At 45.4% G+C, this 27,147-nt stretch overlaps 2 protein-coding genes across 2 annotated transcripts in view; one reads left to right on the top strand and one right to left on the bottom strand.

The window, feature by feature from the left end:
* ift140 (intraflagellar transport 140 homolog (Chlamydomonas)) overlaps nucleotides 1-27,147 on the top strand; it is a 46,295-nt gene that overhangs the window by 16,980 nt on the left and 2,168 nt on the right. Inside the window, exons 19-26 of the mRNA XM_084078541.1 lie at nucleotides 12,626-12,803; nucleotides 23,002-23,192; nucleotides 23,303-23,398; nucleotides 23,933-24,065; nucleotides 24,668-24,814; nucleotides 25,143-25,271; nucleotides 25,577-25,759; nucleotides 26,797-27,003. Coding sequence (XP_083934667.1) covers nucleotides 12,626-12,803; nucleotides 23,002-23,192; nucleotides 23,303-23,398; nucleotides 23,933-24,065; nucleotides 24,668-24,814; nucleotides 25,143-25,271; nucleotides 25,577-25,759; nucleotides 26,797-27,003 — 1,264 coding nt within the window. The remainder of the gene's footprint in view (nucleotides 1-12,625; nucleotides 12,804-23,001; nucleotides 23,193-23,302; nucleotides 23,399-23,932; nucleotides 24,066-24,667; nucleotides 24,815-25,142; nucleotides 25,272-25,576; nucleotides 25,760-26,796; nucleotides 27,004-27,147) is intronic.
* tmem204 (transmembrane protein 204) lies at nucleotides 1,520-10,156 on the bottom strand. The gene is made up of 3 exons (XM_084078064.1): nucleotides 9,592-10,156; nucleotides 8,217-8,372; nucleotides 1,520-2,019 (listed from the first exon to the last, which is right to left on the bottom strand). The coding sequence occupies exons 1-3, from the start codon at nucleotides 9,866-9,868 to the stop codon at nucleotides 1,775-1,777; spliced, it is 678 nt and encodes a 225-aa protein (XP_083934190.1). The 5' UTR covers nucleotides 9,869-10,156; the 3' UTR covers nucleotides 1,520-1,774.

Raw genomic sequence — 27,147 nt, 5'->3', positions numbered from 1 at the left:
AACGTAGCAGAGTTCTGTATGATAAGGTCACAAAATAATAATAGCAATATTCCTTATACAATTGTAGGACATTAATTTAAGTATTATGTACCACAAGTAAGCATATTTTCATGAGGAAAGCATCATTACCAAAAATGGCCTTCATATTAAAATGAAGATTTTAGGTTATCCATTTTTGGTTAACCAAGTAATAGATGGTATTGGAAAACTATTGGGAGAAGTACAGATGATGTTGCTATTTTTAATGTTTTGTGAATATAAGTTCTGGTGCTAATAGTTATTTTTCTTTTTTTCAAAAGATTACATTTCTTTTTTTGCTGTCTTCCCAATTCAACATTCTTACTTTTTCTGAACAAATTTGATGAAATATTTGCTCATGATCAGCTGAATATCCTGTGCTGTAAATCTTTAAAGTAAGACAGCTAACTTAAGGCATGGTGAGGTATTATGGTATTGTATTCTTAATAGCTGTTTATTTATTTATCTTATTCAAGTTTCCAATACTTTCCAGGGAAATATCTAAAATGGCGCTTTTCACTCATTTTCATAATGCTAATTCTGCTTCATGTTTGCAGTCCAAAGTCTCTCTTTGTCTTAACCCTATCTTTACCATGCGAAAATAATATACCAATACACAAGTGCCTTATAATAATAATTGTCAAGATCCAGCTTGATCTTTTGTTAAGCAGGGGATTTCATAAAGGGAAATTCCATTTTAAATTCCATGTTAAACAGTATTTAAGCTCAAATCCAGAGTAAATTAATACCTGAAACAATACGTTCATATCACCCTGGTCATTTGTGTATTAATAGTGATATTTAAAAAGTTGTATTAAGTTACGTAGCTGGACACGTTTATTTATCTGTTTTTAAATCCAACACAAAGCAGCAATATAATTTTGATGTGTTCATTGCTCACTGGGCGGGGGAGGAGTTGTAAAATATAGTGCTGCACAACAGCAAAGTACATGTTTGTCCTGCAACCATTAGCTGCAATGTAAGTGTCCTGTCACCCAGCGAGTCACATCCAAGACACCTGGTTGAATGTGAGGCGAGAGTCAGAGCTCTTTTCTTCTTTTGTGTCTGGTCCCAATTGGCCAATAAACATCTCAGTTCAGTGTCGACCGGCCAATGTCGCGTGTCGTAGAACGTCCGAGAATAGCCGATCTATTCGCTCACAGCGCGTCGCCTTCCGCGGCGCGTTGTGAGCTTGTAGGGCCAGACTCGCACGTGCGCGACAGACGACGCCATATTTAACGTTTGGGCCATATTTAAAATTGGGCCTTTTCCTTACTTCCTTCACAGGTGTTACCCAATGATGCTAAAGGCTCTGTTCCATTCTGGTCAAAGAGAATCAGGGTTCTGATATTGTGCATGTTGGCTCACTGGAAACACTCAGGGTTCCTTGAGGGGGTTCCCTTACGGTTGTGTAACTCTGAGAGTGTACAAATGGAACCAAATGGATTCCATTTGGTTCCATTTGTACACTCTCAGAGTTATCGTTATAAATGTATTGAAATTAAGTTTTGAGAACCACTGTGCTACACTAAATGGAACGGAGCCTTCATTAGTACCATTGGTAACACCTGTGAAGGAAGTAAGGCAGTATTGGAACGTTTTTTCCAATATGGCTGCTGTGCATAGAGCTTATCCACCAGCGCTATGTCTTGCGTTTCAGAGGCGTTGTCCTGTCGCGCATGTGAGAGTCCGTCCTTCACGTCGGCCATTCTCAGCAACACGACACCATCGTGCGACAAAGTTACGAATCGAGGCCTCAGCAGGGCGACTCCACGTAGTCGTTGTCCAGGCGTGGGTGGAGGGGCGACACCAGGGACCGGCTGATGACGATGACCCGGGGCGCGAGGCAGTCGTCGCGGCGATGCAGAATGTTCCAGATGAGCATGGCTGCAGCCAGCGTGGCCAGGAGGCATGCTGCTATGTCCACATAGCAGGAGTATGACAGGAATGTGTTGGGCCCGATCCTGTAGAAGGTCACGAGGCCGATCACCAGCACAAAACCTGGACAAGATCACAAACGGGAGATGGGTTAAGCCAGCGCTACTCAATCATTTCTGGATCAGGGCCCACTTGAAAATCTTTAAAAGTGGTCAGATGGGTGGGCTGCATGCATTTACAGAGCATTATTTATTTTAATGATCAATCAAATGGATTTTGTTCCGGCTTGGATCAATGGAACTAACGTGTTAGTGTCCTGGTGATTTGAAGATTATTTGGGGGCCCACTTGTAATATCCTCACTGCCCACCAGTGGGCAGGTTGGGAATCGCTTGGTCAAGAATTGATTGATTTATTGATTGAATACTTTATTAATAGTTTGCCCAAAAAAAGCACAGGAAGTACTGTTCTATACAAGGTCTGCTAAAAGGATTAAACCCAAGAAGGCACTGTGGCTTGTTTCCATTGGGGACCTGTCTGTGTATTCAATTCATTGAAGAACTGATAACTGGAAAATGACATACCAACTGGGTTCATTTTGAGAGTTTTTCATTGTTATTTATTAATGAAGGAGGGTTTTGGCACTGCTCTCGTGAGAGCCAATGATTGCCAAGTGAGCTCATTGAAAAAAAATGCAATTCATAATCCGACTGTTCTGTCAGTGATAAGGCTAGTGATAAGGATATCCACTTTGCCGTAGTGACGAAAAGTCCAGCAGGGGTCTTTGAATTCAGAAGTCTGTTTCCTCCAAGGGAGAGCTTCTGAGATTTTAGGATCAAAGGCCTCCACAGTGTAAAAATATCACAGAGAGGCCTTTCTTTTTTCCACCCCGTAATTTCTTTGATTCACAGTAGCCTATAGCAACTCACGCATCAAGGAACTGCAGCTTGCACGCAAGAGGTGTAAAAAACACGGCATCTCAAGCTTCATGCTGTTTCTTTTTTGTTTTTTTTAATCTTTGCTTTCTTTTGTCTTCATCACAATGGTGGCAAAGCAGTAATGTCTGCTATGGGAAGTTATTAGATTAGATTAGGGTAGATGACGTTTATTGTCCTCGGAGAGGAAATGCTTTTCCCAGCTCACATATGGTCAAACCTTACAAGACAAAACATATTACAGACGGCTATATTGTGGTCCCACATTGTGTCCCTCTTGTATTTGCAGATACTACTGTATATACAAAAAAGGCAAACAGTTGCATAAGCCTCACTTCACAGACTATGCCTTGTTCGTGAGTCTGATACAGTGTGTTCATACAGAGTGTTGATTGCCTGATTTATACTTGGTTGCGCATCGTGTCACAAACTGAAAATAGCGAATCTACAAGCTCACATCGCAGCACGATACGCTGTGAGCTTGTAGATCTGCTATTTTTGGCGCTGGACACTGTCTGGCCGTGCACAGCATGATTGTGTAATGAGCTATATTTTATGTCAGCATGTCGGTTATAAAACTGTAAAGCAACAGTTTAGTATTAAACTTTCTTGTCAATATTTATATAGTCGTACAGTACATTGATTTCTAGGTTCTGTATTCATCCTAGCTCAAAGGTGCTATACAAATACAAGTATTTTCATATTAATGTCCATTATCCATATTCTTCACTGAAGAAATCATGCATATTACCCCCACAAAGGATAATGGATCAGGGCTATTGAGTGCAAGTCACCCATTCTGGTCAATGACAGAGGATTCACGCCCCATTCCCTCTTTCTCAAGTGTGGTCTGGAGCCAGTCAGTAGTTCAACAATAACACATCGTCTGAAAGCTTGTCCCATCCCCATGCTGGTATAAATAAAGGGCACCAAAAATATCACTGGATAGGGGGGGATGTTGGCCCATTAGGATATGAATCAGTCGGTTTCCTGCAGCAGAACTGCGCCAGTGGAAGACTTTTCTGCTATTTCTCACTGTCGCTCTCTCTCTCTCTTTCCTTCTACTGTAATCAGTGGTGGAAGAAGTAATCCGATTTTTTACTTAATAGTAAAGTAAAAGTAGCAATGCCAATGTAGAAATACTCTGTTAGTTACAAGTAAAACCCCTGTATTCAACATTTTACTTGAGTTCCAAAAGTAGAAGCACAACTATTTCGAAGATATTAATAAAATGGAGTACTTCTTTCGATAATAGAAGATCTTCAAGATCACAACGTGTCGCAATGCGACACGTTGTGAGCTTGTAGATCGTCTATTTCTGAATTGCTGATGTATAGAATAGGGGGTTTGTAGTGGAGTTAAAAGAACAATATTCGCATCTGAGATGTAGTGTAGTAGAAGTATCAAGAAACAAATCCCTCAAAATTGTACTCGAGTACAATACTTGAGTAAATGTACTTAACTTTCCACCACCGACTGTAATGCAATATGTCTGCCTTTTGTTTAAGTGAGGAGGATGTAGATAAATGTTGTGTTTGTGTGTCATTGTGTGTAACCACATCAACCTTGCATTGTGTGTGTTTTCATTAGCGTGCAAACTGCTTGCTCCGCCTATCTGCTCATGTTTAACCTGTCTGGCTCCTTTTCTAAGAAAAATTAATAATCTCCTTTCCAGGTTCCAGGGTGGTCTCTGCCTGTGTGAAACTCTTTTTTTTTTCTTTTTTTTTTGGCACAGTCTTATCTGTCACGGCTTCCTTCCCTCTCTTCCTCTTTCCATCCTTCCTTCCTTCCCGCCCCTCCACGCCCCTTGCTTAAGGTTAACCTATTTGCTGGACATTTGACATGATCTGTCAGGCAGAAAAATCTAAACGACGCTTATCTTGGTTCTGGAAATTCACTAAGGCTGCTCTGCCCCACCCTCCATACTGTAACTGTACCATGGTATTTTTGTTCATTCTTAAGAGTCACATGGCTGATAATCAACTTGCCTCAATGACTCCTCAAATGCTCAAACTTCCATCCAATCCTTCTAAGAATCTGTTCAACAACAACAAAAAAAGAAAAGAAAACCACTGCTGAAAACAAAATGCAATCTGAACTAGATTAAATGTATGCCCAAAGGGCTCCTGCTGCTTGAATTCAGAAACTTGGCCTGTAGTGAATGACTGGCCATTATCCGGCTCTAATAGAGCAGCACATATTATTTCCCTCTGCATTGTTCTTTTTTTTTCTGAGTGCCATTGCCATTTTTGTGTGTTTGGCGAGACACAATAGGCAAGGACACAGTGTGGGCTCGGTGCCAGCTGTGCCCACCAAATAATTAAAACTTAGTTTAAATCAATAGACGTCCCATCTAAAACCCACTCGACCTGCACTCTTGACCTTTGACCCACTAGAGCTCTGTCCATTCACAGGCCCTTTCCAGAGCTCTGTTCCCAGGGGATGACACGGTGACCATCGAGCTGGCCAGGCCTAAGGTGTTGAGATATCACTGAATGGAATTGGATGTTTTTATGCCACGGTCTACGTGTGATAGCTGAGGTTTTTGGCACATCTGAGAACGAAAACATTCCTTAGATGGGGGCTGAAAGATAAAAAATACCTTCATTCATTCATTTGTTCATTCATTCATGCATTGCCAGGAACCATTCACTGGCGAGAACTGAAGAGAGGTAATGCGAGGAATGGATTAATGAAGGGTAGAACAACCTGTACTGAAGAGGGCCCTATATGGAATATGGACAGGGGTGGGACTGGGACAGGGAAGCTACTTACAGTCTCTGACCAACCGTTTCTGGACCCTTTCTCTTCAGATTCAAAAGACTAGAAAAAAAGCGCCAGCGCCTGAAACCCCCCCATACCTCCCTGCGCCCCCCATACCCCCCCATCTTCCAACCTGTAACCCTCCCCCACCACACACACATACACACAGACACACACACACGCACGTCCAAAAGTAGACTTCCCAAAAGCCAGACCCCTGAGTGATATTTGTGCTAAGTTTGGAGGCAGTTGGACTACTGATCTTTGCCCGTGTGTCATCATCAATGGTTTATTTTCAGTAATATTCTCCCGAGTATTGTTACTCTGGTGGGACACATCCTATCTGCCAAAAATCACATATTACTCACCAACATTGGTGACTATATATGGTAAGAACTTCAGTAGGCGTTCAGAAGCTAAAAGGAAGATGCCATTTTTCCAAACAGGATCACTATTTTTAGGAGTCAGGGAAATAGGTGTGTTTCTTTCTCTATTGTCACTATTATAACTCCTGTTTGTGACGGGCATCACCTCATTAATCACAATCAGCCAGTTTGTGGAAATGGCTAAAAACAGTCACCACCCATTTAAGTAAATAACTAATGGAATCTGACATCAGATTATTTTACCATTAAACTATGCTTTGACCAAGTGACAAGTTTGATGTCACTGTGTGAGCTCTCTGTGAATGAGTGTTTATTTGGGTGGTTCCCTGTCCCCACACCACCAAGGCCTTGAGATAAAAGCTTTTGTCCTCGTCCAGAAGTGCGTGCCGAAGAACTTGGGTGTTTTATCTCATGTCGAGAGGGGACTCTTTATTTGCCTCTGTTCCTGAACATTTTGTAAACACAGGCATAAAAAGCTAGGCCAAGCTTATCTGGTCAGTGGCCGTTCCCACCCTGCATGCTGTGTGTATCACAGGACATTTTTCTACTGAAACACCCTATAAACACACAACACACATACACACACACACACACACACACACACACACACACACACACACACACACACACACACACTCCTCCCAGCAGTGCACACACAAACACACAGTCCCTGTCGAACTGTCTTTCGTGTCCGCCACCATTCCCCTCCCACCCCTCGTTTTCCTCCTCCAGTTCTGGGGTTTGCATAACAGGTAGTCACAGGCATTTCCTCGTCCTGAGCAGGGATATCCTGGCGCCCGACAGTCGCTCTCTGGCGCGCTGCAGCTCCGGCCGACCAGCTCAAGACCAGGACTAAATTTAGCCCAGAAGACCCCCTTCAGGCTGCACTGCCACACAATGCTGCCCCAGTGGCTGAAGCCCCTCTCCAAACAACTCTCTCTCTCTCTCTCTCCCAAGCTCACACATTCATGCACATATCGTCACAAATGTCCCCAGTGGGGGCCACTGAGACTGGCCATGCCCACAATATGGCTGCAACACATCCCACTGGGATGGCTGGCTGACACTGGTGGTGGTGGACGAGTATGTGTGTTTGTGTGTGTTGGGGGGGTTATGCACCTCCTCTCTTCTCTTCCCACTTCTATTCCTGGTTGTTCTGTTTTCCTTTAATTGACTCTTACTTGAAAATGCCCTCGTTGATACGATAAGGCCCAAGCGTCTGCTTTCTTTTTTTTTCTAATTTCCTATTGCAGTCCCTCTCATTCTTTGGTTTAATTTTGGTTTAATTGTTTGGATCGTTCACTCGCTAATCCAGTGTTCAACACAGCATTACAGTAGGTTCTTCTCAGGTGCTTCATTTGGGTAAAAAGGTAATTTCGGTGAAGCATAGCAACCATGTGGCTGTTTTTAGATGGGAGGAAAACTAAAATGACAACTAAAGCATCTTTTCAACTACTTGCATTTTGTATTACTATTGAGCTATGGCTTCCTTGAAACCATAAAACCCTTTTGGTGACATGTTCTAGTGTATTGTGTGAAGAATGGGTTTTGGTCACAATTTCTAAATCTACATGCCTATAATTTTGGTCAAGTAGCTTTAATGTTTAGGTTTGGCTTATGTCTGCAAGGTTTGGCAATGTTCTTTGGCCTGTGCAGTGGTTGCCCTGAGAGGCTGCTCTGTGGCGTTTGAGATTAAAGCCTAATTTATACTTTATTGCACAACTGTGTTGCTCAACGAAAATAGGTTATTTTCATAAAGCGATCGCAGTCAATGCTATGACGTTTTAATTATGCTTAAGCCAATCTTCCATCTCTGTTGGTTTCCTGTTTTCTGGAACTCCACCAAAGGTCATGTGAAATGTCATCGGCAACACCATCTACATTTATGTCTGTGAGAATAAAATATTGTATGCATGGCTTGTAGGATTTTCATCAATACAGATGCCATGTATTAATTAATCACATAAACCCTTGCATAAGTATTCTGATGCGAAAATGTTGGCGGAAATAGCAGATCGACAAGCTGCACCGAGTGCCACGCTACGAGCTTGTAGATTTGCATTTTTTGATTAAAAAAATCAAAACAAAAATCTAAATAAAACCTCAGTTCTTAATGGGTTATGAGTAATGTTTAGCGTACTTGGATATATTTTGAATCTGTAAGGTGCTGTTCTATCCTTCTTGTACAGATTGAAAGCATGTTGAACCTTGTATTGTAGCAGTGGACTGGTACTCACTGGCTAGCTGGAAGAGTGCAGCGATGGCCTCCTCCCACCATTGAGAGTCCTGGGTGACGAAGGGCAGCTCCATCAGTCCCAGAAGGAAGATCAGCTGACCAGCTGTCAGGGCCACTGTGGCCATCAGGTTACAGGCCCGCATCATGTCAAACTGCACTGGAGCGGCCAAGGGAAGAGTTGCATGTTATTGGCAGCATAGTGAAGTGTTGAACACAATATTGCCCTGATCGAGTGAACAAGTATTTTCGAAAATATTTTTTTTCCATCCATCTACTAGTTCACAACTTGTGACGTGTTGTGAGCTTGTAGATTGCTATTTTTGCACAAATGTTTGCTGAATGTTCATACATTTCTTCGGAATGTTTGCCTATTATTAATCATGTTATTTTAATTATTTTAATTCATTTTTATGTTGTTTGTGCTTTTCTCAAACTTGTAATCTCGTCACTGCTGGAAAAGAGGGCCTCAGCCCTCAGTGTTTTTTCCGAGAATTAAATAAATGATTAAGGCCAGAATACTGATGCTAGGGTTCATGTGGTAATATGCCTAGGCTTCTTTGTAGCTAGCAAGGTTTGAAAGCTGTTGCGTGCTGGGGCAATGTGTGGGAAAAATAGCTGGGCTTACATTCCTAACTATGGGAAACAAGAGTGTGACACAGGGCTGTAAACTGGGACAACATGGTCCGAGAGACGAGATATAAGTAACTAGGCTAGGTAATCACTGCAAGCACTTTGAGATGTTTCTTTTGTCTTCTGTTGCCCAGCAACAACACCCAAAACGTTAGCTGGTTGGATCATGCAGCCATTTGTTTCCCAAGCACTAGCTCTGGCCCTAGACCTGGAATGTCCTATGTCCTGTGTCTATGACATAGGACAAACTGTAGGACATGCAGTAGGACATGATGGTTATCTCTTAAATCTAGCCCAAATATTATCTAAACAATAATAAGAACATTTGAAACAGATGTGTCATGCCTTTCAAATACATGCACTACCATCGGTCCAACGTTTAGATGAACAGAGTGGAGAACCATTAGATGTTGTTGTCGTGACCTCTGTGTTCTCAGTTTCAACATAATGGATCTCTGGCCAGCCATTAGAGAGACTCCCCAGGAAACGGTGGGGCCCAACATGTCCTATCTTATCAGTACATGCCATAAATTAGCTCAATACAGACTAATGGTTTACAGGAGATAGCCCCTGACATTCACAATATAACATGGCTGTCTGCTGTATTCAGGCATCATGCTGATATAGATTTCACAATGTTGCTAGTCACTACTACATCTTCAATGACAATTGCAATGAGATTGTCTATGTTACCTTGCAGTTATCCCACTTATTATCACACTTCCAGAAATATGAAATAAACGTACGTTTGACGGTGCTTCGGGACTCCTGGTAGCCCGCAAACTCGGAGCCCCAGCCCAGACTCTCACACTGCTTCTGCGTCCCTCCTGGCCCCCTCCGCCCCGCCGGGGGTTCGTCGTGACCCCCGCTGATGGGGCACATCCTCCAGAGCCCCACGCTGCGCTTGCGCCCGTCCTCCAGTTTCTGCAGCACCCAGCTGGGGGTGAAACACGCCACGTTGTTGAAGATCAGGGACAGCATGGCCACCGCCACCGCCGCGACCACCAGCCGCTGAACGGCCATGCGACGCCCGTCGCCGGCCACCTCGTCCCGTCCTCCCTCTCCCTCGTCTCCCCCTCCTCCTCCCGCCGCCTGCACCCCGGCCTGCCGCTCGGCACCCCGCCGCCTCTCCTCCCCGCGGGCGGGAGTGTCGCTCGGGGCCTCCGGGGTCCTGTCTACCCCCCCCTCCTCCTCCTCCTCCTCCACTACCACCACAGCCGCCTCCTCCGCCTGCCCCTCCAGTGAGCAGCGGGCGCTGAGCGGTAGCCCGATGCGAGGGACCGGGATGGCGAGCGCGTTACCGTTGAGGCTCAGCTAAAGGACATCTCCGTTCATCCTCATTCAGGAGGCGATGGGTGCCGTCGCCGCGAAGGTCCTCAGCCCTCCTCCTCAGACTGCACTGCGGGCACACAGGGGTTAATCCGACGGACACCCGGGTCCATTCCACCGTCTCCGCCTGGATGCAGCTTGACTATCCTGCACTGACTGCACTCCTGTTCCTTTTTACTCTCCTTCCTCTTCTTTGTCGTTTTCCTTCCTTTTATTTCTCCGGTGCTGCTGTGTGCTCTCTCTGCTTCTCTCTTCTCCACTCGGCACTCAACTTGTTGCGCTCACACAGTGTGTGTGTGTGTGTGTGTGTGTGTGTGTGTGTGTGTGTGCAGCTGTTTTGCGGTCCGGCGTGTAGGCGTAGTGATTTCTTTCTTTCTGTTTGTCTCTCAGATGCTGTGTGGTGGCTGATTAGGTGGGGTGGGTTGGAGAAGCAGAGAAATGCAGATGGTCCAGTTGTGTGTGTTGTTGAAGCTGTGTGTTGGCTGCCTCCCTCACTGAAGCTTCAAACCAAAGTGTACAGAACTCTATGCTGGAAGATCTTCCCACTCCGCCTTGCTGCAAACTCCCCCGCCCTCCCTCTCTCTCTCTCTCTCTGTCTCTCTGTGTCTCTCTCTCTCTCTCTCTCTCTCACTCACTATCTCTCGCTTGCTCGCTATATCTCCTCTCACTCTCTCTGTCTCTCTCTCTCTGTCTCTGTCTCTCTCTCTGTCTCTCTCTCTCTCTCTCTGTCTCTGTCTCTCTCTCTGTCTCTCTCTCTGTCTCTGTCTCTCTCTCTGTCTCTCTCTCTCTGTGGGAATCGGCACTGCTCCTACTGCTACAGCTCAGTACCACAGGTCAAAGCTGAAGTGGGAGGGGGCATTTTGCCATTTGTGTCACAGTAGGGACATCTGTCTGTGGCTGCAGCATGCTTTGACACACATTACTACCTCCTTTGTGTGTGTGTGCGTGCATGAGTGTGCGTGTGTGCATGCATGTGTGCTCGTGTTAATTTTTTTCTGTGGAGCCCCAGAGAGCCATTCGTTCATGCTTCTTTCTCTCGTGTGCGACAAACTGGTTGCTGGCTGCCATGGTCAACTAGCAACAGGATGCGTTTCCTGAGAGGAAAAGAGGATGGGAAGGGGGGGTGCTTATATGTAAACCCCTCTTTCTCTTCTCTTCCTTCTCCTGTCTTTCCTTTTTCGTCTCTCCAGATCTTGCCTTTGTGTGTGTTCTGTGTAATAGCCTCTCTCTCATCTCACATCTTTTCCATACACAGTAAAACACTTGACTGATTTAACCACAGTTAACCTGGACTCCCTATTTTGGGCCAATTAAAAATACACAATCTACATGCTCACAACGCATTGTGATGTGAGGCTTTGTTAGCTTGTAGGTCTGCTTTTTCTGCTATCTATCTATCTATCTATCTATCTATCTATCTATCTATCTATCTGAAATATTTAGGTTAACTTATATAACGCCAGCTGTCTCCATCTTTTCTCTCAGTCCAACTCCAGTCCAGGATTAGCTGTGAAGGACATAGATTTCGTAGAGAAGTGAAATGGAGGTAGTTGCACGGTTTGCACCACAGAGAGCCAAGTTTGACCTCCAGTGCAAGGGCTCTTTCTCTCACTCGCTCTCTCTTTCTCTCTCTCTCCGTCTTTTTCTCTCTCTCTGTATGTCTTTGGCCTCTGTTCCCTCACACTACCCGGGCCCCCAAAGATTTGGGGAATTTCCTGTTGCCCAACTTTAATAAACAGCCCACATCTGTATCAGCTAAAGAGACGAGGAGGGAGGAGGGACACAAATAGAGACCAGATGGGTGTGGAATCTGAAATCTGAAATAGAGGCAGAAGAGAAGGGGGGGTCAGGGTGGTGTTAAGGGTTTGACGTCAGCGAGAGACAGAGGGAGGACCGGGGGCAACAAGAACAGCATTCCTCTAGTTTGGCTTGTTTCAAGTCTATGGTCCCACACAACACACAGGTTGTGGCTGAAATTCCATTTGCCTGTGAAAAGGTTTTAGTGGGAAATTCATGTGGTTGTGTTTTGATGTCGAAATGAGGAGGCGGATGACGTAGTCTCGGTGAAGCCCAACTGAGGTTATCTATCACATTTGGGGGAGTTAATGTCTGCACGACCAGGCCCATGATGAAATCTGCATTTTTTTGGTTTGATATATCCCTGCTACAGCGGCACTTCTCTCATTAGCAAATTATGTGTACAATTACTGAACCACACACTGAAAGCTTTCATGACCATTAACTGCAGGAGAACTTTAACGTGTGTCTTTGTCATACAAATAGAGATAGGAATACTTTTTTGGAATGGGTCTGAGCCTTTCAGTGTTTCGCAGAATACTTGGTTGCTTGTTTCTGCCAAATGCACAATACTTTTTAAATGTAATGAGAGCCACACAAACCAAGTATAATCAAGCCCTTACATGTTGTTTCTTTTCTCTTCTCCGTCTCTAGTGAGGCCGTATGGGAAAACATGGCACGAATGTGCGTGAAGAACCGTCGCCTGGATGTGGCACGAGTCTGTCTGGGGAACATGGGTAATGCCAGGGTGGCGCGCTCACTGAGGGAGGCTCAGGCCGAGCCTGAACTGGAGGCCCAAGTGGCGGTATTGGCCATGCAGCTTGGCATGCTGGTAAGACCAATGAATTAGCAGTCAATAGTAACTAATGGCCCCTCGAGCTTCCAGCGACACAATAATGTGGACCACACAATGTACAATATCAATCATCTTAGTAGTGTCCCACACGAAATCATGTCAAAATCGTCGGTCATTCAGTATAACAGGGTCAAGGATGACCATTTAAGGGCCGATATGGTGGTGTAGGCTCTGACAAGGTTCTGCCCGTGTCCAAAAATACATCAAACCGTTCTGAAATCCACTACAATTATTTGAACACAAAAATGTTCCATTTGTACACTCTCAAAGTTAAATTAACCCTGAGATTTTTACAGTGAAGATTGGGGTCCCAAAGATAAAAAGTGGTTCCGTTTGTACTGTATACTCTCAGAGTTACAGACCCATAAGGGTCCATTTGGACTCCTGGAAAGACCGGACCAGACTTTGAGAAACAGAGCGTTACATAATAACTGAACATAATGATCAACTAAATATGGAGATCCAGGGATCACTGATTCATAAAAGATTGCTGACATCGTGTTGATGACCTACATGGCCGTCAATGGGAGACAAACCCACAGACAGACAGACATTTTGTCTAATAGAAATTCTATTTTGTAAAAGAAATTCTATTGTGCACTCTACCATTTTTGCTGGTGCAGCGACACAAACTTGATGCACAGATTGGCTAATCCATGTGGCCGATGAGTTGGGTTGGGCCAATCAGGACAGCCGATGTGTACACCCCTCCACACACACACAGAGATTCAGTGCGTCCACAGACTGACAGATACAAATCTGGTTTGGTTCTAGACAACCGCTGGTCCAACCGAATCCTCAATAGGCACAAACCACACAGACACACGTTTTTTCAACTTACAACCCTTAAAGGGATAGTTCACCCCCAAAATGACTTTTTTCCTATCGATTAGTCACTGTTCGGATCTTCAAATTCTTAGCCCTCCGAATAGGCTGACAGGAATCACACGTCTTTGTCACAACTCGTGTTTTGTCTTTTGTAGTTTTATTTTTACATCCACAGTACATAGTACTAGACACACAGGTCATAAACCTGGGAATATAGAAAGAAATAAACAGCATTTACCATATATTCATAGAATATATGATGCACAAATAAACAGCAAGTAATATAACACAGTCTAACACAGTAGGACCGAAATTAGAACAATGACTACATTACCCATGAGGCATTCTGAACGTACAACGCGTCCCCTCTACCATTAAGTTAGTGACCAAGTTACACAATACACAAAATACACCAACATAACACTCCTCAATGCACTAATTGGGCAGCACTGATACTATTAACCACAATAATGTTCATAAAGTTTGTAGATGAGACGTTTACATTATTGGTTCAGTCACGGTGACGATGTTAGCATTAACGTTAGCCGCATGCTAGCGCCAAACGCCCGTTAGCTTAGCATCACGCTAACGGCTCATATTAAGTTGGTTTGTCTAATAATCATTTATCCCAACTAACGCCAACTCAGTAATGGATGTAAACATACACATACATGCTTAAGACATTATTATCAGGTTGCATTATGAACCAGCAGTTTAACAGAATACAAGTAGCAGGCCACGCTAGCAGCTAACAACATACCAACTGGCTGTGTGATCCTGACGCAGTAGAATAGGACTGAACGTCTCCACCATTGTAAAGACTACTAGTAGCATCTGCGCATGCTCAAGAATTACCAGACTCACGTAACCATAACATTACTGTTACAATTATTTTAAAGACATAGAAAATGTATGAATGTAAATACCATATCAATGAAAAGTAAACATATTAAATGTAAACATATGAAATATACATGAAATGTAAATATAATGTAAATATATGAAATGTATTTTTTAGTCAAATTATTTCGACACATTAATACTTTTACAATACTTTCACCAATACTTTTAACTTAGTGACCTAAAAGTCTTGACACCTCCCACTTAACCGACTGATCATTTCCAAGGAGGTTACATAAACACAACTGTCACTCAGTGAGCATTTCAAACTTAAAGTCCAACCTTTGTAGGCATTACAAAATAAAGTGCTTTTCAAACGAAAGTCTCTTTCACAGTTTTAAAGCGGAACATCATGCGTGCAAAACTAACTCAGGAGGTAGGTCCCACCACCAGTCCTCCTACTGAGTGTAGGTGTGCCCTTGAAACCACTCAGTTGCCTCCCAGGGTTACCCGCGCTAACTAAACAAAGTTCACTTAAGAGTCACAGAGTCTTTTGGGTACCCATGGTGAGGACTTTTCTCACCTCCTGTTGATCTTCAACTGGAATCAGAACGACCAGCCGCCGCACATCTCTGCGAAGGACGATGGTCGTAGGCAGGGTAGAGTCCTTCCCCCGGGCTCTGGATACAAGAGGGGCAGGAAGGCCGATGCAGGTTGTGACGTCCGCGTCGCGGACCACCCCCTTCTCGTCTGGATACGTGATGACGATTCGGCCGAGCCGGAACTGTCCTCTAAGGGCGTTCTGGTCTGCGATCCAGACCACGTCTCCAACCTTGACACTTCTCTCTGCTCGGTGCCACTTGTGTCGGATGAACAAGTTCGGGCCCGCCAGCTCGCTCCACTTCGACCAGAACTTGTCCACTCCAGTCTGGACAGCTCTCAGCCTGCGCCAAGGATGAGTTTCCACGTCGATTCCGTGCATGTCTCCTCCTTGTCCGGTGCGCCCCAGGATAAGGGAGTTAGGAGTCAGGTACTCCACTGAGTCCTCTTGCTCCTGCGCCTTGGCGTCGATGGGTCGCTCGTTGGTCAAGTTGGCTGCCGAGTAGAGCAGGGTCTGGAACTCCCCCCAGGTGTAGCAGCCGGTGGTTCCGCTGAGGCTGTTGAGTGCTCTTTTGATGAGTTTAACAGCTGCCTCTGCTGCTCCGTTCCTGTGGGGCGAGTCCGCAGGATGGAAGTCCCACTGCCACTCAGTGCCATTTCTAGCGGCAGTGTTCTCAACTGATGCCTTCTGCACACAGGCCAGGTGCCTGTGCAGCTCTTTCAGAGCAGGCTTGGCGCCCACGAAGTTTGTGCCTCTGTCTGACCATAACTTCCTGGGATGCCCCCTTAAAGCAGTGAATCGGGAGTAGGCCTGAAGAAAGCTCTCGGAAGACTGGTCGTCGACGAGGTCAGCGTGGGCGGCCCTGGAAGCCATGCAGCAATACACGACTCCCCAGACCTTTTTCTTGGTTCTTTTCTTCACGGCGTCCCTCACCTCGAAGGGGCCGAAAAGGTCTAGTGTTGTATATTCAAATGGGTTTGCTCTGCTGGTACGCTCCAGAGGTAGATTGCTCATCACTTGCCGGCATAGTCTGGCCCTTTGCTTCTTGCAAGAGACGCACTCATTGACCACCTTCTTGACAGTCCTCCGACCTTGTACCACCCAGGCCTTTCTCCTTGTGCGCAGCAGCGTGGCCGCAACGCCTTCATGATTTGCCTCGTGAGCTTCTCTAGCTAGCAAGGTTCCCAGCCATGACTGGAAAGGTATTAACGGTACAGCCGTTCCGTCTTCATTCCAAGATTGGACTCTACCGCCGCAAAGCAAGAGTCCTGTGTTGTGATCTTTGGTCACAACTAGACGATTCAGGGTTGTGTCCTGAAAGTCCACGCCGTCTTGAGCCGCTAGGGCCAGGTCTTGGAAGGCCACAGTTCTCTCTTCTGCAGACAGCTTAGAGCCCCTTGCCTCCCACTTTGCTGACTCCGAGGCTTGATATTTTGCATTCAGCCAGGAGTCCGCAGCTCGTCGAACCCAGGCGACAGTTCCACATAGTTTTGACAAGCTACTAAACCGTTCGGGCTCGACAAGGCTCACGAGAGCCACGCCCCAGGGTCTCCTCTTCGGCCTTTCTGCTGTTGGAGTTGGACCTTGGTCTTTCGGCGGTGGCTGCAGCGTTGAGTCTCTCAAGTCTGCACCGATGACAATATTGTTGGGGCCTGAGAGCTTTTGTGACTGAGCTCTGGTGACCACAGCTGAGAATGCCTTTCTCTGCAGCCTTTTGACGTCATCAGCGACGGTAGTCACAATTTCGCTGGCCATCTTCACAGGCCACTCGGTTTCAGGCCATCTCAGGAACTCTGGGCCTCGTTGCCATTCTGACTTATCATCGAGCTCTTCGGGAGTTGCTCCCCTTGTGAGAATATCTGATATGTTGAGGTAGCCGTCAACCCACCTCCAATCTTCCACTGGTCCAGCCATTTGTATCTCTCCGATGCGGTTGGCAAAGAAGGTTTGGTAGCCGTAACTATCCTTCTGGATCGCTCCTAGAATGGTTTGGCTATCCACGAAGTAGACCCAGTGTGCGACTTCGATGCGGCAGTGCTTTTCAAAGTACTTCTTCAGACGGATTGCGAAGACTGCGCCGCATAACTCTGCCTTAATCACGTCCCCTTTCTGGTCGAGAGGAGTGAGTTTAGCTTTTGACTCAACCAACCTTACGACGACCCCGTCTTGCGTCTCCCAACGGAGGTAGAGCACGGCGCCGTAGGAAGCCTCACTCCCATCTGAGAACGTTACTCCAACTGGGCGGCCGATGGCTCCTGGAGGTGTGAGGCTTCTCTCGAACCTGATCTGGCCGAGTCTCACATACTCCTCGAAGAGTCTTATGGACGCCTCCCGGAGTTTTGGCGAGAGTGGGTCATCCCAAGTGTCTTTAGTTGGATTTCCTAGTCCTGCTTCTTGGTACGACTCCCTCACAAGCATTACCCCTTTCTGCTTTACGGGCGTGGCAAGCCCAATGGGGTCGTAGAACCCAGCGACCTGACTTAGCAGTATGCGACGGGTCAAGGGGTTTGGAGTGTTACTTCTGACTTCCTCTTCGCGTAGATCAAGTCCCGTCCTCATCTTGCCTCGCTTCTTCGAGAAATTGATGGACGTCATCACGCGAAGCTTGTCAGTCTCTGGTTCATAGCCGACTCCCAGTGCTTTATTTTCTTCGTCCAGCATCTGGTTGGGTAACACCAGAGTCTTGGGCGCAGAAACGGTTGTTGTACTGTTACTGGAGTCAGCCGCAGTCCCAGACCTCCCACTTTGGCCTGTCAAGACCCACGGTTTAAGGGAGAAGCCTCCAGCCTTCAAGATCTTTCCGACTCCTTCAGTGATCTTCTCCAGAGTCTTGAGGTCGTCGTGGGACGTCAATATGTCATCGACGTAGCTGTCTTCTACCAGAACCCGGCGCTCTTCCACCATGGATGCAAACTGGGGCAGATTTGCCGTTTCTCTCATGGCGACCTGGGCGATACAACCTGCAGGTTTATCTCCGATGTTGACCCGGACGACGACGAAGACTTCAATTTCATCCTCCGGGTTGTCTCTCCAGAGGAATCGATGGAGTTGTACTTCTTCGTCCTTTAGCCAAACAGAGTTATACATCTTCTTAACATCGCCTAGGGCGGCGTACAATCCAGTCCTGAATCTCAGAAGGACTCCTCTGATCAGATTGAGGACATCTGGACCCTTGTGCAGGAGGTCATTCAAACTCACCCCCTGGAACTCTTGGCTACTGTTCCAAACGATTCTCACAGGGGTAGAGGATGAGTGAGGGTTTGGTGCGACGAGATGACTTATGTACCACTTCGGTCCCTTCCAGCTGTCGAGTTCCTCTTTTGTGAGTTTAGCGGCAGCTCCCCTTGAGACCATATCGTGGATTTGCTCTCTGTACGCAGCCTTCCACACCGGCTCCCTCTCGAGACGTTTCTCCGTGTTCCGGAAGGTCGCCTCCACTGCACGTCGGTTGTCTGGCAGCGTCGCGGGGTCTCCTCTCCATGGATAAGCCGCGTCCCAGTGAGGGGATTCGCTGTGTTTGTCAGCTAGCACGTAGGTGAGGCATTCTTTAATCTTTTCAAGATCTCTTTCCTCTCCTAGGGTCATCTCTTTGCCTCCAGGCGGACATCTACCGCACTTGCAGCCTCCACATTGAGGATCACAAGCCGCGCCGACGCTGTCCCACTTGAACCATTCGATGACTTCTTTGTTGGTAGCCGCAGTACTCCGAAGGATTGGTGCTCCGTCTTCCTCCTGGGCTTCGCTAGGTCTAGCAGGACCCACGAGGATCTCTCTGTACGCCTTCGAAGCTGTTCTCATCGACCTTGCGAAGTGAGTGTCAGACCTATGCACTGCTAGGTCCACAACCTCAAAGAGGTCAGGATGAGTTCCACCGACTGTCTTCCCCAGGGGTCCATCCCAGAGGACGAGGTCTCCTTCCACTTTGGTTGGCTGTGGGACTAGGCGACCTTCCCTGTGACTGATCAGCAGGTCGATCTTCTCGGGGCGGACTAAGTCCTCAGCTGCTACGTCTGGGAAGAACTTTTGCAGTTGCTGCGGCGTGACTGCCTGGTTCACCTTAGCGATGCTTTCCAAGCCATAACAGAGGAGTTTGTGCTCCGTCACTGTGCCTTTGGGAGTTCGTACTCTTAGCCTTAGGGTGTACCTTTTGGTAGCAACTGTCTTCTCCATCCCTCCAACTCCTTGGACAATTAGCTTGATGTTCTCGCCTTTAAGCTTGAGACGCTCAGCGGCTTCCATCGAGATGTAATTGGTATCTGAAGCGAGGTCAATCAGAGTGCCGATTAGCTGGCCTGAGTTTGTCGTTACCTCTAGTAGCATCATTACAACTGGGTACTCTTTAGGCTCACGGCTGGTGCTGGTGCACACTGTTGTTGAGATTTTGTTTGAGAAGGCTTCCTTGAACTCAGCTTTCAACTCAGGGGAGAGCTTGGCAAGGAGCTCCTCTTGTTTGTCAGTCAGTCCAATCCTCCTTTTATCCACTTTTGCATTGCTCTGCTCTCCGGTCTTCTGCTCACCACTCTTCTTTTCCTTTTTCTTCGTTGGTGGCATCTGGCAGAGCAGGTAATTGTGGTCTGAGGACCCTCCTTTCTGACAGTCTTCTTTTGAGCATAGGAACTTTTGGGTGCAACTGCCGTCTTCACCATGAAGGCGCAAGCACTTGAAGCATGCTCCTGATTTCTTCAGCTGAGCCTTCTTGCCTGACAGGTTGAGCTTCTTGAAGACTTTGCAGGCAAACAGTTTCCCTGCATGCTCTTCGTCCCCACACGCGATGCATGAGCTTGGTTGAGAGCCCTTTTGGGTGTTTCCCGATGTGGCTTTAGTGAATGCCCTCTTTTCTTTGCTCTTGTCGTTGGTTCGCTCAGGATAGTCCGCTGGGCTAGGCTGCAACTGATCCAACTCCTCGAGAATGTCTTCTTGCCTTTTCAGGTACTGCAGTAGGCAATCGAAGTGGTTGCGTGGTGAAAAGCCGCTTAAAGGGTCTTTCTTGTGAGTTAGCCACTTTTCTTTCAGGGAGTCCGGCAGCTTACTCTCAATTGACTGCGCCACTACTCGGTTTTTTAGAGCATCCTCCTCCCCCAGGACTTGGAGATCACGCAGAGCTCTCTCCACAGCCTGAATCAGTTCGATTGTCTTTCTGGGTTGGTTTCCCTTAACGGGGGGAAGTCCGTGCACTTCTTTCGAGATAAGCAGCACTATCTTCGGCTTGTTACCGTACTTGTTATCCAGGAGTCTGAACACGTCGTTAGCGGAGCCGCAGCTGGACAACACAAGGTCCCTTTTGACTTTCTCGTCAAGGCTGCCTAGAAGATGGAACTTTTTCACATTTTCCAACCCATGTGGGTTTCCCAGCTGCTGCAGGTCCTCCCATTCAGCTTTCCAGCGATAATAGTCTCTCATGTTGCCGGAAAACATGGGCAGGCGTGCTCGTTCTAGAGTAATTTGGGGCTTGAAGTTGTAAGCACCGGGGTACGTGCCGGAACCACTTTGCAGTGTGCTGTGGGTGCCGTGTGGCGTGCTCGCTGCATTCTGATGTGCGCCAAAGCTGAGATTGGACGCCATGCTGGGCATGCTAGGCTGGACACCACCTACAGGGGTTTGAGTGACTGCGGGGAAGAACAGGTCAGGTTGAGTGGCAGGCATCGCTGCTAGTTCACTGGTTAGCTCTTTGTTTTGGGTTTCTTCTCCCGCAACAGCTGGCTTCACCTGTTCTCGCAGCTCCTCTTCGTCGTCAGACTGGTGCCAGCCTCGCCAAGCCCATTTGTCCCACAGTGTCTCATGTCGCTTCCTCAGCTTCCTGGTACGGTCCCTTGACTCCGTTACTTTGGGTCTAGGAATCACGTCTATCCAGTCAAGCACTGCTTTGTTGAGCTCGCCGACGTCTCGTTCCAGGTTTCTATTCACCAGTTCGCGTTCCCTCTTAGTCAACTGCTGGTGGTCGGTTGCCTCGGCCTGGTCCAATGCTGACTCAGCCTCTATGGCGAGGGTGTTAATTGCCTCTTCAGCAAACCTGGCCCAGAAGTTCTTTAGGACGATGTGTTCGGTTTCATCAAACTTACGGTCGCACTCCGACGTTTTCTCGTCTACTTGCTCCGCCTTCTTTGTGGCCTCTTCATTGTCCACTTCTCGTAGGGCCATGCCGTATTCAAACCCAGCATCTCTGACTCTAGTATGCTCCATTTTGAGGTTCCTCCACTCAACTCTCAGTTCGCTTTCTCCCAGCGCGTTAGCCCTGGAGATGAGATGGTTGGCTCTTTTGGTGAAAGCGGTCTGGGCTGCCGAACGCCTCTGCTTTAGCTTCTCCAGCTCCTCCTCTGTTGTTGTCATCTTGCTTTTATGTTGCGTTGACCGAAATATATAATTTTTTGTGCCAACTGGGCTCAATAGTCCTGTTGTCAGACGTTGTTCCCTCTTCTTGGCTTTAATTATTTTTATCTTCGGCTAGCAGGTTAGCAGAATGAGCAAGCAGCAGTATGGATGGGCTGTTAGCTCAGACAGATGGGTCAGAACAGACTCTTTTAAGTTTATATTGTCTTTGGACTTTTGTCCTTTCTTCAAGGTCATCCGGCGTCCTCTTCTTTCAGAAAGCCGGGCCTTGGTTTATGACTGTTCGGATCTTCAAATTCTTAGCCCTCCGAATAGGCTGACAGGAATCACACGTCTTTGTCACAACTCGTGTTTTGTCTTTTGTAGTTTTATTTTTACATCCACAGTACATAGTACTAGACACACAGGTCATAAACCTGGGAATATAGAAAGAAATAAACAGCATTTACCATATATTCATAGAATATATGATGCACAAATAAACAGCAAGTAATATAACACAGTCTAACACAGTAGGACCGAAATTAGAACAATGACTACATTACCCATGAGGCATTCTGAACGTACAACGCGTCCCCTCTACCATTAAGTTAGTGACCAAGTTACACAATACACAAAATACACCAACATAACACTCCTCAATGCACTAATTGGGCAGCACTGATACTATTAACCACAATAATGTTCATAAAGTTTGTAGATGAGACGTTTACATTATTGGTTCAGTCACGGTGACGATGTTAGCATTAACGTTAGCCGCATGCTAGCGCCAAACGCCCGTTAGCTTAGCATCACGCTAACGGCTCATATTAAGTTGGTTTGTCTAATAATCATTTATCCCAACTAACGCCAACTCAGTAATGGATGTAAACATACACATACATGCTTAAGACATTATTATCAGGTTGCATTATGAACCAGCAGTTTAACAGAATACAAGTAGCAGGCCACGCTAGCAGCTAACAACATACCAACTGGCTGTGTGATCCTGACGCAGTAGAATAGGACTGAACGTCTCCACCATTGTAAAGACTACTAGTAGCATCTGCGCATGCTCAAGAATTACCAGACTCACGTAACCATAACATTACTGTTACAATTATTTTAAAGACATAGAAAATGTATGAATGTAAATACCATATCAATGAAAAGTAAACATATTAAATGTAAACATATGAAATATACATGAAATGTAAATATAATGTAAATATATGAAATGTATTTTTTAGTCAAATTATTTCGACACATTAATACTTTTACAATACTTTCACCAATACTTTTAACTTAGTGACCTAAAAGTCTTGACAGTCACCCTATGGACACTTGAATTCATGGATATTTTTTAGTTTTTGCATTCCTAAGCCAATAATTATTCATTTGATGACCGGCAGCGGTTCCTACCGGTCGGCTGGTCATCAAATCATTGGCTTAGGAATGCGACAAAAATAATTGAGTGAACTATCCCTTTAACACAGCTCATCAGAATGAAAACCTACAAAAGTTGTTGCCTCTACAAACAACAGATCCACCTTCTTTTTTAACATCTCAAGCCCAGTAACTTTTCCTATAACTTGACAGGACGACGCAGAGAAGCTGTATAAGAGCTGCCGACGCTACGACCTCCTCAACAAATTCTACCAGGCTTCTGGCCAGTGGCAGCAGGCCGTGGAGATGGCCGAAAGCCATGACCGCATCCATCTGCGCACCACCTATTACAACTATGCCAAACACCTGGAGGCCATGGGTGACAAGAGCCTGGCCCTCACATTGTAAGACCCATCAGCATAAAGTGCTATTATGGTATTGATGCGGTAGCCTGGTGTTGGTTGACTATGGAGTATTGGAGGTTTGTAACTGAGTATCGGTTTATCTGTTTCAGCTACGAGAAGTCGGATACCCACAGGTTTGAGGTGCCCAGGATGCTCCAGGAAGATGCGTTGTCTCTGGAGATCTACGTGAACAAAATGAAGGACAAGTATGTCTGGGAAACGCTAGAGGCACACAGAGTACCGACCGTCCCACTACCCCTGGGTCCCAGCGTTATTTTTTCTCTTGAAAATCCCATAGAGAAAATCTTATATTGCGTCATAAGAACTGTGTTCCAAAAATAAACAAACCACTCCATCGATTTTGTCAGGTACGTGACTCTGTGTCGTTTATGATATTGAGTTACATTTGATAACGTCTGTGTTTGGAGATTATTATCTTTTTTTACTTTTTCAGTTGATGCTTCATATCCAAATGAATAAAATCGCCCGGCTGATTTGTTTATATCTGGAATACAGTTCTTATATGACGTGATCTAAGAGTCTCTTATGGGGACTTTCAAGAGAGAAAAATTACGCTGTGACTGAGGGTGATAGCGCCCTCTAGCGGCAGTGATGTCAGACTTCGGTGCTCTATTGACGCAATCACTCAATTTACGTTAATATTTCAAATGGTAAACGTGATTAATATTTATTGCGAATTAAATGTAGAAAAACTCATAATTTCTCTCCCATCAACCCAGGAACGTCTATAAGTGGTGGGCCCAGTACCTTGAAAGCCAGTCAGACATGACTTCAGCACTGCGTTACTATGAGTACGCCCAGGATTACCTCTCCTTGGTCCGAGTTCACTGCTACGTGGGGAACATTCAGAAGGTGACACACTGGGTGGAAGGTTGGATGGTGTTGAATGCATTTATTACATTTGAAAGATGATGTTTTGCAGATTGATGTTTGAGTTTGGTATTTCGTGTAAGGAATGCTGAAGGTCAAAACGAGATATGAAATGCTTCAACGTTGTCTCGACTTTTGTATCAAGTATGCAATGATGTTTATGCCATTGGTTCCAGGGGTCCTTGGGGGGGGGTACCAGGGGGTCCCCAGCAAAATTAGTTAATAAAGCGTCACAATCATTTTAGTTCAGTTTTTCCATATTTTATGCTTCAAAAATAGCAGATATACAAGCTCATAGCGCGGCACCGAGTGCCGCGCTATGAGCTTGTAGATCTGCTATTTTTGAAAAATAGTGAAAATGTGTGCAAATCTTTGAATATATATATTTTTTAAAGCGAACATTTGTAACTCAAATCTTTGCTTCTCGGCGTCCCTGGAACAACATATTTTGAGAAGGGGGTCTGCGGCAAAAACATATCATTATGGGGGTCCTTGACATGAAAAAGTTTGAGAACCACTGATTCATGCATCACTGTATGCGATGACACAATGGTGTGATGACGGCCTGCTACTTATTTCGCCAGGCATCTGAGATAGCCAATGACACGGGGAACAGGGCTGCTTCCTACCACCTGGCCAGACAGTACGAGGGTCATGATGATGAGATCAGACAGGCGGTCCACTTCTACACACGAGCCCAGGCCTACAACAACGCCATACGCCTCTGCAAGGTAAACTATAGTGCATCTACTAGCTAATGTATACCATAACATCAACACACCATCTAGATGTACAGTATTTGCAAAGTACTATGCTGTTATTATTTGTGTGTTGCTTGGCAACCAATCTGCTAAATGCCACTGAAGAACTACATTACTTGGAACAGGAATTACATTTGTTGCATATAAATGATTGTATTTTTTGGGGCTTTGTTTAAACATTACCAGGTATAGGTTGTCACTGTTTTGTAAAAGATTTAGGCACTCCACTCTGTGTCACTTTAAACCATGGCCTCTCCGGGTATGATGCTTTAACATACTATACTATTGTTATGAGCAGGAAAATGGCTTAGATGACCAGCTGATGAACCTGGCTCTGCTCAGTAACCCAGAGGACATGATGGAGGCAGCATGTTACTATGAAGAGAAAGGCGATCATATGGACAGGGCTGTTGCACTCTACCATAAGGTGTGTCACAATGCTCTGCCATGTTTGTGTCCTTCAGTGGTTCACACAGCATGTCAGAAATGCATGCATTCTTAATTCTACCACAAGGCGGTGATAGATGACCAAACAAAACCTTGACAAGGATACAGAGTCACATTGTTAGGTTCAGTTATGTTGTTTTCAGCATTATCTAAACATTAAAAACAGAATGCTGTAAATGGTAAATGTTGTGGTTCTGCCTATGATTCTTTTATGTACATTTTTAAAAGCTACGATCCAATGGTACACTAATAGTTTTGGACCTACATGCCTCCTGTCTGTTTTAGGCCGGTCATGTGTCCAAAGCCCTGGAGCTGGCCTTCGCCACACAGCAGTTCTCAGCGCTGCAGTTTATAGCTGAGGACCTCAACGAGAACTCCGACCCTGCTCTCCTGGCACGATGCTCGGACTTCTTCATCAAACATGACCAATACATGAAGGCTGTGGAGCTACTGTTGGCAGCCAAGAAGGTGGGTGTGTGTGTGTGTGTGTGTGTGTGTGTGTGTGCGTGTGCGTGTGCGTGCGTGCGTGCGCACTCAAGTAAAAGTATTGTTTCATTAAAATAATAATGACTCAAGACTGAGTTACTTCCTGTGATCTGATTTATTGTTTAAATAATCAGAGTTTAATTGAAATGTCTAAAATATAAAATGATAAATGCTTGTAGAATAGAATTAAAGAAAATCTAAATAGCCAATTCAAACGTGGCCTAAAGCCATAAACCATATCACCATAAATAAAACATTATGCAATAAATAAAATCTTTTACTCTTTTTTATTTGGCCCAAAAGTAAAATCATTTCTTCAAAAATATACTTCTCAATTTGTAAATTGCAATTTATTCAACAAGTAATTGTAAATGTAACTTGTTACTTCTCACTTCTGCTCATGTGTGGATACTGATCAATCCCTACATGTTTAAAGGCGGTATAAGTGATAATATTTGGTTAAAACAAAAACTGTTTAGTTAAAATATTAAAGCTCTATTCTGATAGTAATCATTGCTGTAGTGTTTGTTCAATAACAGGGTTTCCCCCATCTCTCCAGCTCTTTAATAAACAGAAAATACATTTTCACGTGGGTCATTTCATCCACTCAGGAAATAGAACCCATTAATCAGCTTAAATGTTATATTGTTCCAATTTTGTCTGCTCATTTCTTTGTTTCATCACTTCCTATTTTACGTATTTATCCTGTATCCTGTAAGTGCTCTCTCTCCTGATTGGATCAAATTAGTATCCTGACCTGAAAATGTATTTCCTGTTTACGGAAAACTGGAAAGAGGGGGAGACCCCTGTTTCTGAACAAATACTCTAAAATACATTTTTTAAATCACATATACCCCCTTTAAGCTGTATAATGCACTTGTGTGTGGTCGTGCGTATGCGTACATAAAACTTCAGTCATGTCTGCTTCTCTGTCTCTGTTGGTGTTGTTGTCTTGCACACATGCATGTATATACGGTATGTACGTATTTATATGTGTGTGTATGTGTGTGCCATGTCAGTATCACGATGCTCTGCAGCTGTGTGTGGACCAGAATCTGACAATCACAGAGGAGCTGGCAGAGAACATGACCGTCACCAAAGAGTCCAAAGACTTGTCCGAAGACGCCCGCAAGGACCTGCTGGAGAGGATCGCCGACTGCTGCATGCGCCAGGGCAATTACCACCTGGCCACCAAGAAATACACGCAGGCTGGCAACAAGCTCAAGGTTAGATGGTGCTGTGTGGTAAATGATACTAGAAAGGTGTGCATACAATACATACAGTAGACAGAAAAGACAACGCTAAAGACGAGAGCTAAGATTATTTGGTATTTTTCTCTCCACCTGTCTTAGATTAGCTCTCTTTCCCAC

Source organism: Gymnoscopelus microlampas (genome assembly GCF_963454915.1).
Source record: "Gymnoscopelus microlampas genome assembly, chromosome: 14".
In the NCBI taxonomy this organism is placed as follows: Eukaryota; Metazoa; Chordata; class Actinopteri; order Myctophiformes; family Myctophidae; genus Gymnoscopelus; species Gymnoscopelus microlampas.
Note: the sequence above shows the minus strand (reverse complement) of the source record. Positions and strands in the feature narration are given on the sequence as shown.

What these genes read in the sequence shown, in the direction of transcription:
- tmem204 (XM_084078064.1), bottom strand. Translation starts at nt 9,868, where the DNA reads ATGGCCGTTCAGCGGCTGGTGGTCGCGGCGGTGGCGGTGGCCATGCTG. An exon ending in GTCCCGAAGCACCGTCAAAC is followed by an intron (nt 8,373 to 9,591) that starts GTACGTTTATTT and finishes TGGCCGCTCCAG; the next exon opens with TGCAGTTTGACATGATGCGG. An exon ending in TGCACTCTTCCAGCTAGCCA is followed by an intron (nt 2,020 to 8,216) that starts GTGAGTACCAGT and finishes GATCTTGTCCAG; the next exon opens with GTTTTGTGCTGGTGATCGGC.